We start from the raw sequence: 17959 nt of genomic DNA, 5'->3' as shown, positions 1-17959 counted from the left end.
ACACTGAAGACCACACTAAATGCTGCAACTATCTGTGGGGATACACCCGAAACTTATATGTTCACACACTCACAACATTCTAGTAATATTGCTGGAAGAGTGCAAAGCTACACAGGATTTTAAAGGCTCTAATCTTAATACAAATTAGCACTCTTCTGTATTTAAAACAGTCATCATTAGTTTGGTTGGAAAGTTAGATATTGAACATACTGAGCTCTTCCTCTTCACCCACAGAGGTTGCCAGTCTGTGATCAGAAAAGATTTCATATATATCTTACTACCTGTAGCAGTGTGAGTCTGAGATATAGGATAGATCCTCTCCATCCCCAGTGCAGGATTCAAACGTTTCTCCCTCTGCAGTGGAAACACTACTTTGGTCATTGCATTGGTGATCCTCCTCCATTCTAGAATCAGGCCCGGTAATGGGTGTAAGGCCTTTAATTTTTCCAAAACATCCTACAAAGGTAACAGCAGGATAGATATATTATTAGATGTCTTACAAGTTCTACAAAAAGAGTTTCTTCAGTTCTGCAGAGAAGATAAATCCTAATCTACAGGGAGTGATATACTTACAGTAGTCTTCAATTTTTCTAGTCACATCTCAATTTTATGTGAACATTAGCGCCACTTACATTTGCTGTATGGGCAGCAAGAATGCCATGATACGTAGCTGCTGTAATAATATGCAGCCAGAGAAACAATTATTAGAATTAACTTGTGTCTTGAGTCCTAAATAAAGTTTTTAGAGTCTGCTTCATGCATCTGAAGAAGTGGGGTTTTTTACCCACGAAAGCTTATGCCCAAATAAATCTGTTAGTCTTTAAGGTGCCACCGGACTCCTTGTTGTTTTTGTGGATACAGACTAACACGGCTACCCCCGATATTTGCTTCATCAAATAAGTCACATGAAATTATCACTTGCACCATCCCTGTATTGTCTCCTCTCTCCCAGCATGAACTCTCCTCCTTCCTGTTCTTACACCATTGTGCCTTTTCTATCTATACATTAGGAGTGCCCAAACAAGGACCTTGATCACACTCGTCCAGGGACAAAGTGGACCACTAACAATTAAAACCTTGCAGTTGAAGTCAAACAGCAATTTGGACTTAGGGATCAAGGTAGGTACAAGCAAAAGCAAAAAAGGTGGCATATAATAATGCACATTTATATATGAGTACAGCTCCTGAGCTCCTAGCAGTTCCGTACAGCACTCAGCACCATAAAAGTTAGTCAACCCCTGTTGTGTATTCTCACTTAATTTCTGCCCTTCACCCCTTTGTTGCCTCTGCTGTGCCACACCTGTGCTGAACATCAAGCAAAATCTACTAACATCCTCATCTCCTCACTGCTGGAAGGTTTCCTGGGATCAGTATTTGCTTGTCAACACACTTATCACATTGGAGCAAAGGGATATTGGGAGAACACCACAAGTTAATGAGTCCTGAAAATAAGGAACACAAAAATCTGCTAATATGTTTTGTCCAACAAAAGCAGTAATTAGCTCCAGGCAATCAGGATGAGCACTGTGTTCCACAACAGTTAACAACCGACAGTCCTGTTGTTGGTCTTAGATCTTATACGTGCTACCAATATATTAAATTTCAAAACCCCAACAAGTTTGCGCTTCTGAAAGCTAATTCTGTGAAGCACAGAACACAGGAATGGTCACAGGGAAAATTCATCAGCTATGTTCTGCCACACAGGAACTTGTATATGACCCCAAAGCAAATCTCCTCCATTTACACTTAAACCATATTTTTTCTATGTATCTACGTCGGTATTTATACAGCATTTATTACCATTGTATCTGAGCACCTTTCAATAAGACGAGCAACTGACTCATTGATGGGAGATTCTCCAACCGTTAGCCCTATACATTTAACCTGGGATCTAAACCTCAATCTGTGCTATTTCTGGCTTACAGTAAATGCTGCACACCATATTCAGCTCGAACTTAAATGCATCCAAATTTGCTGTTTTAGAGTTATATCCTTGCTTACACCTCGTCTCTTCCTAAGGCACAGCTGTAACTGAAGGAAGAAGAGTGGCACTTGGTTAAAATTCTGTTGATGTAGAAGGCAGAACAGAATCCAGCCCACATCCCAAGAGCTGAATAGGTTCTCCAGTGCTAACAGAAGCAGAAGGTAGGAATAATTTATTTTCATCAGAGTCAGCATATCTGACTCTCATACATACAGGGAGCAGATCTGTGAAGTAACAAGGAATTCTTTTGATGGTCATTTTTCAGATGAGAACTATGCTTCAACTGTACCTTGGTCGTACTGAACTGCTTGCCCAACCTGACCCTGTTTCCATTAGCAGTAGCTCTTCTGGTATAACCCAGAGTTTTCTTGTTCCCTTGTATTTTCACGTCTCCATTTGGTGGCAACTTCAGCTCCAAAAACAAGACCTAAAAGAGGCCAGCATTTCAGTAAGTATGTATATTTTCATTCGAGAAGAAAACAGTAAATGACTCTGAGCATTAAAATAGCCTATATTCTAACCAAAGCACAGCACTAATGCTCCAGGTAATTAAAAAGCTGACTAAAGAACTGTGTTACCCTCAGCTGTTCCTCCTTATTTTAATTAACTACAAAATGTAGTCTAAAATCTCATTTTCTAATCCTGAAAGTTTGGGAGCTCTGTTTCTAGATAAGGTAATTGACTGCTATAAAGTGATGTTACATGCATCCTTGCTTCTTAATGTCCGGCTGTAATGAAAATAAAAGTTAAGATGTCAAATGAGATGGAAAGGCCTCAGGAGGAGATGGCGGGGGGTGGGGTGGGAGGAGTGGGAGAAAGGAAGGGGAAAAGAAAAAATGTTAGCAAAGAAGAGACTGCAGAACAAAATGCACTGAAGGATGTGGTGGCAACTACCATTTACAGAATAGCTTCAAATAGTTTGAACATTGAGTTTTTCTACCAAAAATTTCCATCAGTTAAAAAACTAGCCATGATGAAGTAATTATTTTTCATTAGATACCCAGGCACTATGGTAACAGAATGATAAATAGTAATACTAATAATACACAATTCTTGTCCTAAATTGTTGTGTAATATTTTGCACTATTTAACAGCTGCTGCGTTTCATTCTAGAGCTGGCAGGCATGAGCGGAAGCAATTTTCACACACATTTGTATAGCATAAAGGTTTTACTGGCATGAGATTAGAATGATCGTATTTCTGGGTTTAGTTTTTATTTGTTTGTGTCTCCTTCTGAAGCATCAGAGATGGCCATGGCTGGAGATGGGACACAGAGTGGGGTGGGCCAAGCCAGTGATCTGATGTGGTACAGAGAATTTTCTCTCAGATCTTTGGCTGGGTGGTTCTTGCTCACGTGCTCAGGCTCTACCTGATTGCCATATGTTGGTCAGGAAGGAATTTTCCCTCTGGGTCAGACTGGCAGTGATCTTGGGAGGTTTCCCCTTTCTTCTGCAGAGTGTGGGTGTGGGTCATTTGCCAGGATCGCCTTGGTATCTCTCAACCAATTCCCTACTTGCAGGGACCTCAGATATTGGTGCACCTCAGTTCCTCCTGTTCTCTGCCTGTGACACAAAATAGCTGAGTCTCCTGAGGGCTGTAATATTTTTGTCTAAGTCCAGTTTTTGGGTTTAGTGTACAGGTGGCTGGTTGGTGATGGTGGCCTGTGAAATACATGAGGGTCAGACCAGAAGATATGATGATCCCTTCTAGCCTTAAACTATGACTCATGAGTGGTGAAGCCACAACAGAATTATATGGATCATCTCAAATGAGTGCTAAAGCTTTGCATCAAATCATTATCATTCTGTACATACTACATTTCACAGAAACGGTATTTTAGAGAGGGGTTTAATTTTATTTCTTAGCTCTGATTGGTCACAAAATATTGGACCTTATGTTAATCACTAGTTCAGGACTGGTTTCAGACCAGTATTATTCTGTGAGTAAATTCCATATTTGCAGGAAAGACAGACATATTTTTGTTGCATTTTCTTAAATGGCAGCTGTTTGAAACTTCTTAAAGGTTTGCAATGTTAAAATTAGTCCTGGTCGAAAGGAGATGGCAAGGTAATTCCAATTTATTGCTGTAATCAGCACACACAGCACATGTAGAAAGCATCCATTTGGATGAAAAGTATTATATATATGCAAATTTATCAATAACTTATTTCCTTGAGTCTTTTTGGAAGGATTCATTTGTATGAATGAGTTTACAGGTTCTGACAAGCTTAACGCATTTGTTTCAAAACTTTTTAAATTTCCATTTGTTTGTGCCTGAAATGTCGAGGGCAGGAGTAACTGGTCAACACAAATCCGTTCATATACCAGTCATACCATGCGATGTCACAGCTCATGCATACAAACATCAATGTGTCTTTAAATCAGGCAATATTAATGTAGTAATGAAGTAGCTCTAGGGCTTGTCTACATGGGGAAGCTACTGCAAAATAAGGTATATTGTGACTTTAAAGTGCAATAGCTATTCCACACTAGCTCCCCGCGTGGACAGTCTTATTCTGCACTAAGAGTGCCTTTGTGCAGTTTACCTTAATCCAAATGGATTAATTTAAATTGCACAAAGGCAATTTTAGTGTGGAATAAGTACCCACTCAGGAAGCCAGATTGTAGACAAGCCTCTAGTCTCACAGTATTAGCCCAAAACATTCTGGCAGCAATTTGCCAGGTGGCACACCCCATACATCATGGGCTGCAGACAGCATCTTTACAAATTAAAGATCTGATTCTGCAAAGCAGGGCTTTGGAGCTGTGCTCCGGCTCCGCTCCAGCTCCAGGCAAAAACCTGCAGCTCCACTGCTCCGGAGCTGCTCCATGCTCCAGCTTCGGGCTCCACTCCAAAGCCCTGCTGCAAACCCCTCACCTTCCACTGAAGTCACTGGGAGGTGAGTACCATGCAGGAAGTGCTCAGCACCTTGCAGGACTGGGGCATATGATGGCTGAAAAGGAAAACCAACTTAGATCAGAATTAAACTTGGTTTCTGTCTTTCCTTAAAGTGCAATTCCCTCATCATCATACACACACTCCACCCACCAAGGTTTTTACCCAAATATAGGAGAAGTTAATCTGACAGCCCTCAGATGCAATCACCCTACCCAACTCCTTGAAATACCTCTGCAATGTCATCAGGGCTGGTCAAAGAGAAGCTGTGGCCTGCCATCTGATAAGCCTGGGCCTCAATCTCATTCAGTTTAGCTTGCATGACATGTTTTTGGGTCTCGCACTCTGTTGTGCTAAAACCTATTCCATTCAGTTCCAGCAGGGCCAAGCAGTATTGGGTGGGCATCTCCACTTTATGGAAAACATCTGAAATATGTAGAAAAGCCAAGAAATGAGTTTATAACATCAATGGCAGGTCCATTTCAGCTGGATTTGGCAAATACCAAATCAACTAGATTTATAAACTCAGAATACAATGGGTGCTCATGCTCATTGTAAATTTCTAATCCCAGAATGACAACAATATTTATGTGTGCAGTGTTGTTGTAGCTGCGTTGGCCCCAGGATATTAGAAAGCTAAGGTGGGTGAGATAATATATTCCATTTGACCAACTTCTGTTAGTAAACAAGACAAGCTTTGAGCGCACATAGAGCTCTTCTTCAAGTCTGGCTCAAGAAGGTCTACCTAAGAAGAGCTTTGTGTAAGCTCAAAAGCTTGTCTCTCTCACCAACAAAATTTGATCCAATAAAAAGATACTTCAACTCACCCACCTTGTCTCAACAATATTTATGACCATTTTTGAGAACCAAATATGCAGCATATTATACGGAGATGTTTGCGATGGAGTGCAATGAAGTTGGAAGATGGAGAGCCTTATATCAGGGCATGTTATACAGCCTTGTATTAAGGAACACTACACTTTCCAGAAAAATAAAATAAAATAAAACCAAAACACAGAACTTCCTAAGCTCCTTGACACAAAACATGTTTATTTCTCAGAACAAAGATTTCAAAGCCTAATTATTTTCCTTATATTAGATACAGTAAAAGCTGTGTTATCTGGCACTTTACCAATCGGAGAGCTCTATAAACTGGCATTTCTGATCTTCATTGAAAGTCCGGTTGGTGCGGGGTCGGCAGGCTCCCTACCTGGCACCGTGTGGCTCCCCGGAAGCGGTGATATGTCTCTGCTGCTCCTAGGTGGAGGAATGGTCACAGGGGCACCGTGCACTGCCCTCACCCTGCGGCCAATGGGAGATGTGGGGGCAGCGCCTGTGGCAGAGGCAGCGCACAGAGCCGCCTGGTTGTTCCTCCACTTAGGAGCAGCAGGGACACGTCACCGCTTGCAGGGAGCCACCCCAGGTGAGCACTGCCTGGATCCGGCACCCTGAAACCCCTCCCACACCTCACCCCCTGCCCCTAGCCCCCTCCCGCACCCCTAACTCCGTCCCTCTTAGTTAACCGGAGTTTTTGACTTACCAGCACCCTCCCCCCCCACCAATTCCCCAACATGCCAGATAACCATGCTTTTACTGTATTATGGTGATGGGTGTTATAGAAATACTAAGACTATTCACATGTATAATGTGCCACAATTAAAAGGAAACTGGCTACAGGGCTCAGTAACAACAAGATCTACTTACAACATATATACATATACCTTTCTTTTACTTTAACCAGAGAATTATTAATGTTGTGCTGCCAAGTTAGACAACCCCCCAATGCAAATTTCAGTGCAAAGCCACTGAGCCTGCAGGCCCATATACCAGGGACTCAAAATAGTTTTGTGCACACATATGTATACATACTGAAAAGGTCTCAACAGATCAGTCTGTTCATGGGATTACCTCCAGGTCCTCTTTACCTGTTAGATTTTCCTTCTGCAACAAGGAATTGAGTTGGTTCATGGTGTTGAAGATGAGCACAGATTCTATGGCTGCTCGGTACCGGCCAGAGTAATCAGCATTGGCACTAAGTCCCAGGCTCTGAACTCCTTGGCCAGTTCCCATCCCTTCAAGCAAGGGCAGTTCGTGAGGGAGAAAGTTGGTTACCATGTTGTGAAGGGTACGCTCCTTAGAGCCAGGATCCAGCAGCCAGCATGCTACCTAAAATGGAGACAAACCTATCCTGAAAATCTTTTTATTGATTATAATACTTCAACAAAAATATTAATTGGGAATTAGACCAAAAATTCTTAACATTAGTATTAACTTCAAACATCTGCAAAGTATCAGCTTTCTTGATTAAGTAGGTGAGTTAGAATAATTCCTGGAAGAAATTAAATGATTTAGAGATAAATTTTCAAAAGCACCTGAATGATATAGCAGCCTAAGTCTCACTGAAAGTCACTTAGGCACTTTTGAAAATTTTATCCGGAGTCAATTAAATGCACACAAAAATGTTGCCTTCAGTCAATAGTCCTTTCTATAGAACACACAATTTTAAAAGCGAAGATGAAATAAATGTGAAAACTATAGTTAAAACGTGACTACTCTGAAAACTGACTTTGTAAAAAGTGGCTTTATTGGATTTACCACCAACTTGGGATCTGAGAAGCTGAGCTCTTTTCCTGTTTGCATATCGCACTAGTAATAAGGATTCAGCAAGCCAAATTCTATTTTCAGTAACCCCTGTGAAGCCCACTGTCTTTAATGAAATCAAAATTTCACCCTGAAACTGAAATATAGCTAACAGCTCTGTTGATGGTGCATGAGCCATAAGAGAATCCAGCTCACTCTTCCATAGTGGTGCTACAGTGCAAAACAGAGTAAAAAAAATATTGACAAAAATACATGTTTAGTAAAGTAAACAGCTTTTACTACACACAGGGAGCAGAGCAAGCTTTTTTTTTTTTTAAACAAGTCTTTTATTTTATTTTTTACATTAAATCTACACCTTCATACTAAAAGCTAAGTACTCTTGTGCTGCACATCTTAGATACAGTTTGCTTATCTACATATTTTGATAGTGACATCATGCAATTCCACCTGAAGGCTGGTCTGCTTTATATAAGCAATAATGGTAATGTCTCCTAGTGACTAAATCAATCAGAGGTGATTTACAAATTGTAATTTAAGTCATAAGTACGAAGTTAGAAAAAGTCAGACTTTCATGATTTGCCAGGTGGCAAAAGACACAGGAAAAAAATCTATTGATTCCCCATGTGCTCTGTAATTAGTTACAAACAAAATGGTCTAGAATCTATCAGGTTTACTGATGAGAAAAAACATAAATGAAGACATTGACAGTTATATGCCTTCACTCTAAAGCCCTAGGGGACCAACTGTTTCTTAAGTGTTCACTGATATATAAACAATACTATAGCAAAGTATAAATGAATGTTACTTACCTGTAATCAAGGTTCTTCAAGATGAACCACTGCATATTCATACTTGTGAGATCAAGTTACCTGTGCTGCAAGCTTCTGAAACCAAAGCAGTGTCCATTGAGGCTACTCGTCTCTCCCATCCTGAAGGAGTCCAAGGGCATGAAAGAGGGAGTGGCCCCAACCACCTCTCAGTTCTTCTGCTAGTTCAGGAATTCCTAACCTGAGACTCCAAAGAAGTGGAAAGGTGAGTGTGAATATGCAGAGGCTCAGCTCAAAGAACTGTGGTTCCACTGAATAACCTTCATTTCTTCTTCAAATGGCCTCTGCATATTCCTACATGTAGGAGTTTAGCAAGCAGTACAACCCCCAGGAAGGTCAGGTGAGGAATTCTAGGTGAACAAAGAGAGCAGAACTGCCAAACAAGTATCAGTTCTGGATGCCAACAGCGAATAGAAGCAACCGATCTAAGTCTCCCAAAACAAGTCTTAATGTGGGACATTTTTGCTAAAAACGCATATAGCTGCAGCATCAGTCATACAACATGACACAATGAAGACAATGTGAGGGCATGCCATAGATGCTGCCTTTGCCTTGGATGAGGACTGACAGTTCCAGAAGTCTGAAGTCCTGCCAAGTCATAATAATTGTGACACATACTGCATAGATGGACAACCTTTTGACCATGACAGACTGGCTCCCCCCATCAGCTCCATTTCTCCAAGGGATTGGGGAAGTTTTAGATAAGCTTTGGCCTGAAATAAATAATGACTAAGTTCTCTGAATATGCAGAAGTATGATACCTGGACCTGTGAACGTAAAGAAGGCCAAAAAGCAAGCAGACATTCCAATGGTCTGAAAGAGATGGACATATCAGACACCTTAAACTGTTGGGATGCAGATGTGGACTTCGTCACAGGGTTATAAAGAGACTCTGAAGACAACAGTCAGTCCTTTCTGGAACATCAGGATGGATCCTATGACACTGTATGCTATTTTTCCTACAGAGACTATGTAGCAAAGAAATGTTTGGATCCATGAATCTCAGAATCAATAGAACTTTTGATGGGTATAGTACCCTCACATCCTGAGGCAGCCTCTGAACCTGGCATCAGTTCTTAGCCTATAAAGTTCTTGTAAATCTGGTCCTGGGAAATTGAATTAGCCCTTAGGAATTGGCTGGGATCCCAACAGAACCTCAGCAGTTCCTACCAAGAACAAAGAGAACTGACAGTTCCAGGACCAAATAAATTAACTTTTACAACTTCTCACAGTAGAGGAATCTAAGAATGGATCAGTCCATTTCTTCTCACATTCAGGGTGAGGGTCTGATAGATGGAATATTGGAAAAGGAAAGCCTTCTCCCAGACAATCAGGGTGTGAAGTGTGTGCATCTGAAAAATGGCCAAACAGGAAGCACAATGTGAAAACACTACCCTGTAACAGAGATCCACCATTCCACATCCGATCAGAAGCTTGTACTACCCCTTTCTAGTGTGATGAAGACCTCCACATTGATCTACTTGCTTACACCAGTATGTTGGGCACAGAGTCAGTAAGGAAAGCAGTTCTGCAAAGATCATGCTGTTGGAAATGTAATACCAGACACCACTGACCTAGGTGGATCAGGGGCCTCAGTGGTACTGAACCACTAGACAAGTGACTCTCAATAGTCAGATGCTCTCACTGGGTGGATCTCAGGCAATTGGATCCCTTTTTGGCAACTCTGTTTGGCAGTCCTTCATGTTTGACTGTTGATCTGAATTCAGGCTCTGATCCTGAATCCAAAGTCATACCTATCAGCCACAGATCCATACACAGCTTTTATTTATTTATTTATATAGATCAGTAATATGCTATGGATCTGGGTGTTGCAGCTCCCAGCCCCACACTGCCGGATCTGGATCCGGATCCGGATCCAGGTTTTGCAGCCCCAGATACATGCTAGGTTTCCAGATTCAGATCCAGATTTTGCAGCCCCAAATGTACTCTGGGCTGCCAGCTATTGGATTTTGCAGCCCGAGATGCATGATAGGCTTGAAGATCCAGATCCATGTTTTGCAGCCCCGAATCCAAGCTAGGCTAAGGTGGGCAAACTTGCTCCTGGGGCACAGTCTTTGAAGCTGATGCTAAATTTATGCGGTGCCAACTTAGTTATCTGGGCCTGAGGAGCCTCCCGGTTTGTAAGGGAATGTGAGGCAGCCCTTCCACTCCTGCAGGTCCAATCAAAGACCATGCTGGACCAACATCTCCTCAGGTCTTTTAAAAGAAAAATCTGACTAACTATAAACAAAATCTTCCTCAAAAAGTGAAGAAAAAAGAAGAAAAAACTATGAGGACAGTATAGAGGATGCAGTGTGCTGTAAGCTCGCTGCACTTGGGGCAGTTAGAAAGGAACAGAAGGGTGGCTGGGGCCACTTCCCCTTTCATACCCTCAGAACCCTCCAGGATGGGGAGGGGCAGGTGGCCCCAATGAACACTGCTTTCCAGGAGGCGCTGGAAGTTTGTGTCTCAGGTGCCTTGATCCCACAAGTAGGAATACGCAGAGGCCATGTGAAGAAGTTATAGTTCAGACCTGAATGACTTGGGTTAGTAGTGAACCATGAAACCTATACACAAATGCCTTCAGCCACACGATAAGTGTGGGTATTTCTGTAAGTACACCTGTTGCATTTCTACTAGATACCTGCATGGGTTGGGAACCTAAAGCACCAACCACTGTCTTTGTTTTATCCAGTCTATTTTATATGCATCAATACCTTTTTGTTTCAAAATAAACTGCACCTTAAGCCATACTATAGAAATAGGAAGACCTGTGGGTTGTTCTGAAGCATGCTCTCTCACAGGAGAGCTGTGTTCCAGAGATTTCAGTGTCTAAGCGATAGAAAGCTTAGAATCCTCCCCACAGTATTTCCAAGTATTTGAATCAATAGGCTAATTTTCAGAGGTGCTAAGAGATGGCTTCAATAGGAGCAGAGTGTGCTCAGCAACTATGAAGATCAAGCTACAAAAGGTTTTTAAGAGAATCTAGTGTAGCAGCTGAGAAAGGCCCCTCAACCGCTTCTGAAAATTTTAGAACTTCATGTTTTGTGAAAAAGTAATGTTTAAAAAACACCTGGAAGGCCCCTGGAGACATGAAATCAAGGCAGTGGCTAACAAAGCGTTTCTGTTGAGACACACTCTGGATCCCAAACATGTTCTATTTTCCTTGTCTTTGTTTCAGGTCTTTGATGAGCATGTTAATCCCTTACATTGTACTCAGCTTATAAAAGTTTAAGAAAAGTTTTCCTGTTCCAATATTTTTAATTTGGTTAAAAATTCTTTTACTCTTTTTTTCCATTATGTGTCACGCTGTGATGTGAACTTTGAAAGTCATCACCAACGACATCCCCCTCCCCAAACACACACACACACTTAAAAGTGGTAGTGCTTTTTACTAACCAGGGCGAGGTTAGTTTTTAACTCTTTCAAACACTTTCCTTGATTTCCAACCAGTGGAACCCTCCCCTCCTCTCAAACTTAAGCGTGAATGTAGTTCTTCTGGAAATGAGAGACTGGTGGTACTAGCGAGAGCCTAGGTACCTCTTCTGCCATTCCATCCCAGGCCTCTTGTGCCAATGGAATAGAAGTTCTGGAATGCTGGCATTGCCATTAAGACCTGTATGAGACCCAAACTCGTCTTCCATATGTGACCTAATGAAGATTTGAAGTCAGATCTCCCCGGGTGAAACACTTACCACTGAACCCTTTCTGTGTCTATTGCAGACGCTGAGAAACTTCAAAAAAATTGTAAGAAGTAAATGTAAAATATTAGTTAATGTGGACTTCTATTACTTTAGCTGTAAATAACATCATTAAAAACTTTGAAAACAAACATTTCTGTCAACACTAAATAAAAAACAAATGACTTGAGCAGAGTATTAAGCACTAAAAGCTACCCAGACTCACTGGTTTAAATAATGAATGGAAGTTTTAAATGAATTAAGAAAATTTAATTTCTGAAACCTTTGGGTCCTCAAAACTTCCTTCCAGGGAGATGCCACAAGCCAACAGAAGGGTCTTATAGTGCTGGATGAGGTTGTACATGACAAGTGAGTGCGCGCTCTCAGATTCCTTCTGCAAGCAGGACTGTACTTGACATAATCTCTCAGTCACAGACAGGTTCTGATCCAAAGGAGGTGGTGCCAAGCTGGCACTGATTTCTGAGATAAGGGACACAAATTAATTTATTCAGTACAAGGAGAGAAAGGGGTGAGGGAATGTGGGATTCTTTGAAGCTACCAGCCCTAAACAGAAAACACTGAGCGTATAATTGGAGCTTGAACAAATAATAAATCCATATTGTTTTGATGCAGTAGGGATCCAAGGAACTAACGGAGTACTAGTTTATTTATAAAGAATAGCTCAGATGTAGTATCTGGTTATCACCGAGATCCTGTTTTTACCCCTGTATCACAGGTGGGTTGACTGAGGTACAAGGAAATATAGTGACTTGCTTGGTTACATTCAAGCAGATCAGCCAGCAACTCAATGCTTTTCTTGACCTTTTCTGTAACCAACAGACTTCATTGCCTCCTTTAGAAATGGAGGAACAGGAAATATATGAAACAGTGACAAACATGTCACTCTCAGCCCTGGATGTTAATGATTAATATGGCTGATTGCTTTTGTCATGCAACTGAGCTGGGTTAGGGACTCTCATAGGGGACATACTCTTGGAAGCCATCTCCCAAAAGGGATGCCATCTCCTCACAGTTCTTCCCTGAAACGTGTGGTGTTTTGCAGTTTGGTCTATCTGGCAATCCTCACTTACCAGTCTGGTCATCTTGTTTCTGCTGCAATGAGATATAGTAGGCATCCTTTCCACCCCAGCATACAGACAATCCAACTACCAAGATGTCTTCACAGCCTTTGATAGGAAACCCATCATCTTTAACCTGGATCCGCTGGGGAGATCTTACTAAATAAACATTTTTTAAAAGTTATAATTCTAAAACAGCATCCATAAATATAGCAGTTTGTTCAATTGAAAAATCTAATAATGAAACAACCCAACACAGCCTGGAATTCTTAAAACTGAACAAATGCTTTAATTCTCTTCTATGTATCAGACTCACTCTTCCTCCCCTGTGCCCCCGGTTCTTTTTAACTAGCGACTTTAGAATAGCAAGGTGCCAAACACAAACAACCACTTAGGATTCCTTAAAGAGATTTGGCTTTCTGCCTCATAACATACCCAAAATTTGGGGTATAATGGTATTCCCTCACCCTGCATTGGGGCACATCTCATTTTTAGTCAAAATTATTTATTACATTCTTGTTGCTGAGACAATATTTTTGGTTTGGTTCCTATGTTCAGGCAAATCGTCCAGTGTTTAACTCCCTGGTTTTTTGTTTTTATATGGGGTGTGTGTTTATAAGATAGGAATAGGGAGTAAAATTAAAAACACAACAGTACAAGTGGGGATTTTTGCAATCAGGCACAGAGAGTTTCAGAGACAAGCTGCTGATGATGTTTCCATCTCCTCCCCTGAGACAGATGGAGGGAAGCTGCTGCTTGCTCACACTTCTTAAAAGATGGGGGGAGCGGTTTGGAAAAAGGCGAAAGCAGTTATCCTTCTCCCTCTAAGGAAACTGCTTGAATCAGCCTCCCAGTTGCTCCTAAATAGCTGCCTTCTTTCCACTGCATCGGCCCCTTAGGAGAGTTGCAGTATATGAATACTACACATGAAAAAGTGCATGAGTACAGCAATGATCTGAGGGGTTGGGGACTGGATTGAATCTCATAGCTAAACAACTAAATCTACCCAAATTAACTTTTTGTAAATTGGAAAGTATTTAACCTCAGATCAGCCCACAATATCTGTAAGGAATACTGCCTGGCTAGCAGAGGCCATGAATAAGTTGCTTATGTTTGTTTCTGAATTCAGTGCCAAGATGAAAGCCATTTATGTATCTTCCCCTGTATCACCAGGAGACTACAACACCATTCCATTTTAAAAGGAGGGATGTGATACGTTCATATTTGCTCTGTGCACTAATTAGTCCGAGTGTGAGTGTTCATGTGAACAAGAGTCTGCAAATAAATACAGGAAGAAAGTACTTAATGTCCACTGCCGGGTGGTAATGCTGGTAGCCTTTTAATAAGGCTGGGGCCATCCCACACTCCAGTAACCTTCATCTTCCCAGATCCACCCTTTAAATGATTCACCTAGTGCTATTCATCCTTCCCCCTCCTGAAACCCAACTCCTTCCTTCTATAGTGAATCTCAGTACTCGATTTATCCTCTTATTTAGATAAACCCAAGGAATAAATTTATAGTCATTCCCATTAACTCCTCAGGCTAAACAGAGTATGGTTCACAATTTAACGTGGTAGAAATGTGAAAGAGGAACTGACCTTGTTTGAATCTGCCACCTATAGTTGACTTGGTGGACAAGAGACATTTTGTTCTTTCACAAGCCACCGAGATGGCAAATCTGCTATTGTTCCTCCACTCTCTGATGAAGGTCTGGAAGAGAGCTTTGTCACTTGCCACATCAATAATAGTGAAGCTTTCAGCACTGCATGAAATAAGTGGCAAAACATGTTGAGATAATTGCAATGAAAAGCCTTGGTCTATAACAGAATTGTCTTTTACAGGGTTAGTCTCAAGCAAAACCTCACATGTTTCTCCATTACCAGGCTTAAATGGCAGTGTTTCTATATGGTGGTCTGAACTAGGTTTGCCATTCTGCAGTGGCTGAAAAGGTGGTACTTCATCTATGCGGCTGACATTTTTGTTTTTTCCAAACGTTAGAGAAGATGTGCCAAAACTTTTTGGAACAGGTTCCTTAGGAGGCGTTGGAGGAATAAGTCCTTTTCTGATATCCGGTTGGGGGTCAGATATTCTGTTGCTTCCTTTGAGCAGCAGAGGGTTATAAGCTGGTTTCTGAACATCCAGGGCTCCCTTATTGCTCTCTCTAACTTTGAAATAGTTCTTTAAACCCTGGCAAGTAGATAATGACTCTCTCTGACAATAGCTGAATTCAGAAATTGCACCTGGCTCTTGTTTACTGTTTGAGATTACGAACTTTCCTTTTGAGGAGGAGACACTTGGACTTAAAACAACAGGTTTATTATCTGAAGGACTAGGCCATCTGTCTAAAATATCTTGCAACCCTGGGCTTATGTCAAATGAATGATCAGACCATACCACTGGATTGGTATTCTTTTGCACAGCTTGTTGGGCATTCTGGGGCCTTTCACCTTGATCCAGTCTTGTCCCCTCTGGTCTAGGATCATCCTCCTCACGCCTTAGTTTTCTTAACCCTAGCTCAACAAGAGCTGCAGACAGACTGTCTCCTTGACAAGGAGGCAAGTCTACATTACCTAAAGCTTCAGCTATCTGCAAAGAATCTATATCAGATAATATAACAGACACATCATTACACTGTGCTGGATGCTGATGCTCATTCCAGTTTACACTGACAGTTAATATATCCCGAATGGGTTCCAGGTTCTGCTGATGCAAAATATCAGCAAGAGAGCTGGAAGTGGCTTTAGAGGGAGGAGTCACAACCTTCTGTTCCCCAGATTCTGCCCCTTCAGCCTCATCTGTGTGCATATCTGGAGGGCCATTGACATAACTGAAGCTATCATCAAACAATAAACTGTCACTCATATTCAGACCAGTTTCAGGAGGGGGATGGCACTCAACTTGTACAAGCACAGTGTGAGGGCACTGGGCATTGGCGGGAGAGACTGCCTTCTGAGAAGCACTTTCCTTCACTGAATTTTGGGTCTGATAACCTTGTAAAAAGCTACATAGTTGTGAGTCAGTGAAAGAAAAATCATTTCCTTTAAAGCAAAATGCAGATTCTGTGCATTTGATTGCAGGCTGTAAATTAGGGCTTCTAGAGCCCAAAGCATTAGTGCAATGTAAATCTGTGGTTTCTTTCGTGGTATTTCTTGTCCCAAGATTTGAACAGACCACTTTTCTAAGTGCTGCAGCTAGCTTTTCATTTGCAACATCTTCATTTTGTAAAGTGCTGGCACAGTGTAGTTTCATGGAGATTTTCTGCACAGGTATCTCTGCCCGCTCTGTATCTTTTTCTCCCTGCTGTCTTGCAATTTCAGCTGCCACCTGCTGTTGTAATAGCCTATCAGTCTGTGTATCCAACTGGAAGCTGTCTTCAAATTCTTTGGAAGCTGAATACAGATCAGGAGAATAACCATTTTTAATATCTTTTGCAACACAAATAGCTCTGGATTTTACTGTGGAGTCTTTCAGAAAATCCTCAGGCTGATTATCTGCTTTACCCACGCCTCCAGTTTGTAACAATATTCCATTGGGCTTTTCAGTACATGTTTTGCCATCATTTTGAATTTGAAAATGAAAGGATTTATTTTCATCAGGGTAAAAATAAACAGTTTTCTGTTTGCTAGCACTAGTGCTCACGTGCATGTTTGCAGAACTGCTGGCTCCATCATTACAAAGTTCTGTGCCTAGAACCATTTGTTCTTTGGCAGGTATCTTTTCAGCACAGTTTGTAACTGGTTGGATTTTGCTCTGTTTAACACCCATGTATTCATTTTTCGCTGACCTGCTAGAAATTCCCAGGTCTCGCATAGTATCATCTGTCTCCATATTCGTGGGTGGAGCATCCCTCACTACAGTATCCCTAGCTTCCAGGGGATTCACTGTTTCTTTAGGATTGGATTTATTAGTAGTGGAAGGCTCTGTAAGTAATTCCGCCATTATCTCTTTGCTCTCTGGTTGCATTTCGTCCACCTGTAAAGATTCTGAGCCTTTGACAGTGAAGAGCTTGTGAGCAGATGATTCGTTTTCTCCAAATTCCTTGTTCTTTCGATCTGAAAAAGACTTAGCTTTAGACTTGCTACGACTGGATACAGAGGGCCCATTTATCTCTGTTGTGTGCATCCTTGACTCATCAAGCAGCAACTGATGCTGTTTTGAAACAGTGCTTTTGCCCTCAGTTTGACTGAAACTAGTGTCCATAGTCCTCCTGTACCCAGATGCCTTAGAAGTTTTCCGTGAAGTGAAGTTCAAAGTTGGTCTTTTCACCTTTTCAGTAGGGAATTCTTGAGTTGTTGCCCCAGAGCCTGCCTCACTTTTGGTCAGAAAAGTAACTTCCCTGTTTTCTTTACCTTTGCCCAAATTTGGCCGCTTTCTAGCGCTGTATACAATGACATCACCATTTCTCTCCTTTGTCTGGGTGTGATCTTCCTGCAATTCATTTTGGGGTCTGGGGTTTGACATACTACCACTTAACAGCCTTTTATTTCCCTTTTTAATATTTGATGAATTCCCAGCTTGAAAATGGGTGCCTTTATCAGGTAGAATTCTGTACCCTTCATTGCTGAATACTTTTAAAATCCCTAGTGAACATTCCCCATTCAGTTTACATTTTCTGTCCTCCAGCTCTGATTCACTGCTGGTCATGGAAGATGTATCAGACTCAAGAAAAGAATCTGGGCTCCATTGCACTCCCATCATAGCCAAGTCCTGTTGTAGGAGTATTCTAGCTTCCTCCACAATAAGGGATGCTGCTTCACTTTCGGTTAAGCCCTTCATTCCCACCATCCAGATACAGTGGGTATTCCGACGCTCCTCAGCTGCCTCTTCATCTTCATCCACTGCCCTACGAATGCTAACGGAAGGAAAACAACTTGAAGTTAGACAGAAAGTT

At 41.5% G+C, this 17959-nt stretch overlaps 1 protein-coding gene across 1 annotated transcript in view; it reads right to left on the bottom strand.

Annotated features, from left to right (window-relative positions):
• Nucleotides 1–17959, bottom strand: part of POLQ (DNA polymerase theta) — a 159539-nt gene that overhangs the window by 37836 nt on the left and 103744 nt on the right. The window contains exons 16-22 of the mRNA XM_065416674.1: nucleotides 14667–17920; nucleotides 13080–13226; nucleotides 12272–12468; nucleotides 6806–7046; nucleotides 5113–5306; nucleotides 2274–2411; nucleotides 282–456 (exon numbers count right to left, since the gene is read on the bottom strand). Coding sequence (XP_065272746.1) covers nucleotides 282–456; nucleotides 2274–2411; nucleotides 5113–5306; nucleotides 6806–7046; nucleotides 12272–12468; nucleotides 13080–13226; nucleotides 14667–17920 — 4346 coding nt within the window. The remainder of the gene's footprint in view (nucleotides 1–281; nucleotides 457–2273; nucleotides 2412–5112; nucleotides 5307–6805; nucleotides 7047–12271; nucleotides 12469–13079; nucleotides 13227–14666; nucleotides 17921–17959) is intronic.

This window comes from Emys orbicularis, chromosome 1 (assembly GCF_028017835.1).
Source record: "Emys orbicularis isolate rEmyOrb1 chromosome 1, rEmyOrb1.hap1, whole genome shotgun sequence".
Taxonomy (NCBI): domain Eukaryota; kingdom Metazoa; phylum Chordata; order Testudines; family Emydidae; genus Emys; species Emys orbicularis.
Note: the sequence above shows the minus strand (reverse complement) of the source record. Positions and strands in the feature narration are given on the sequence as shown.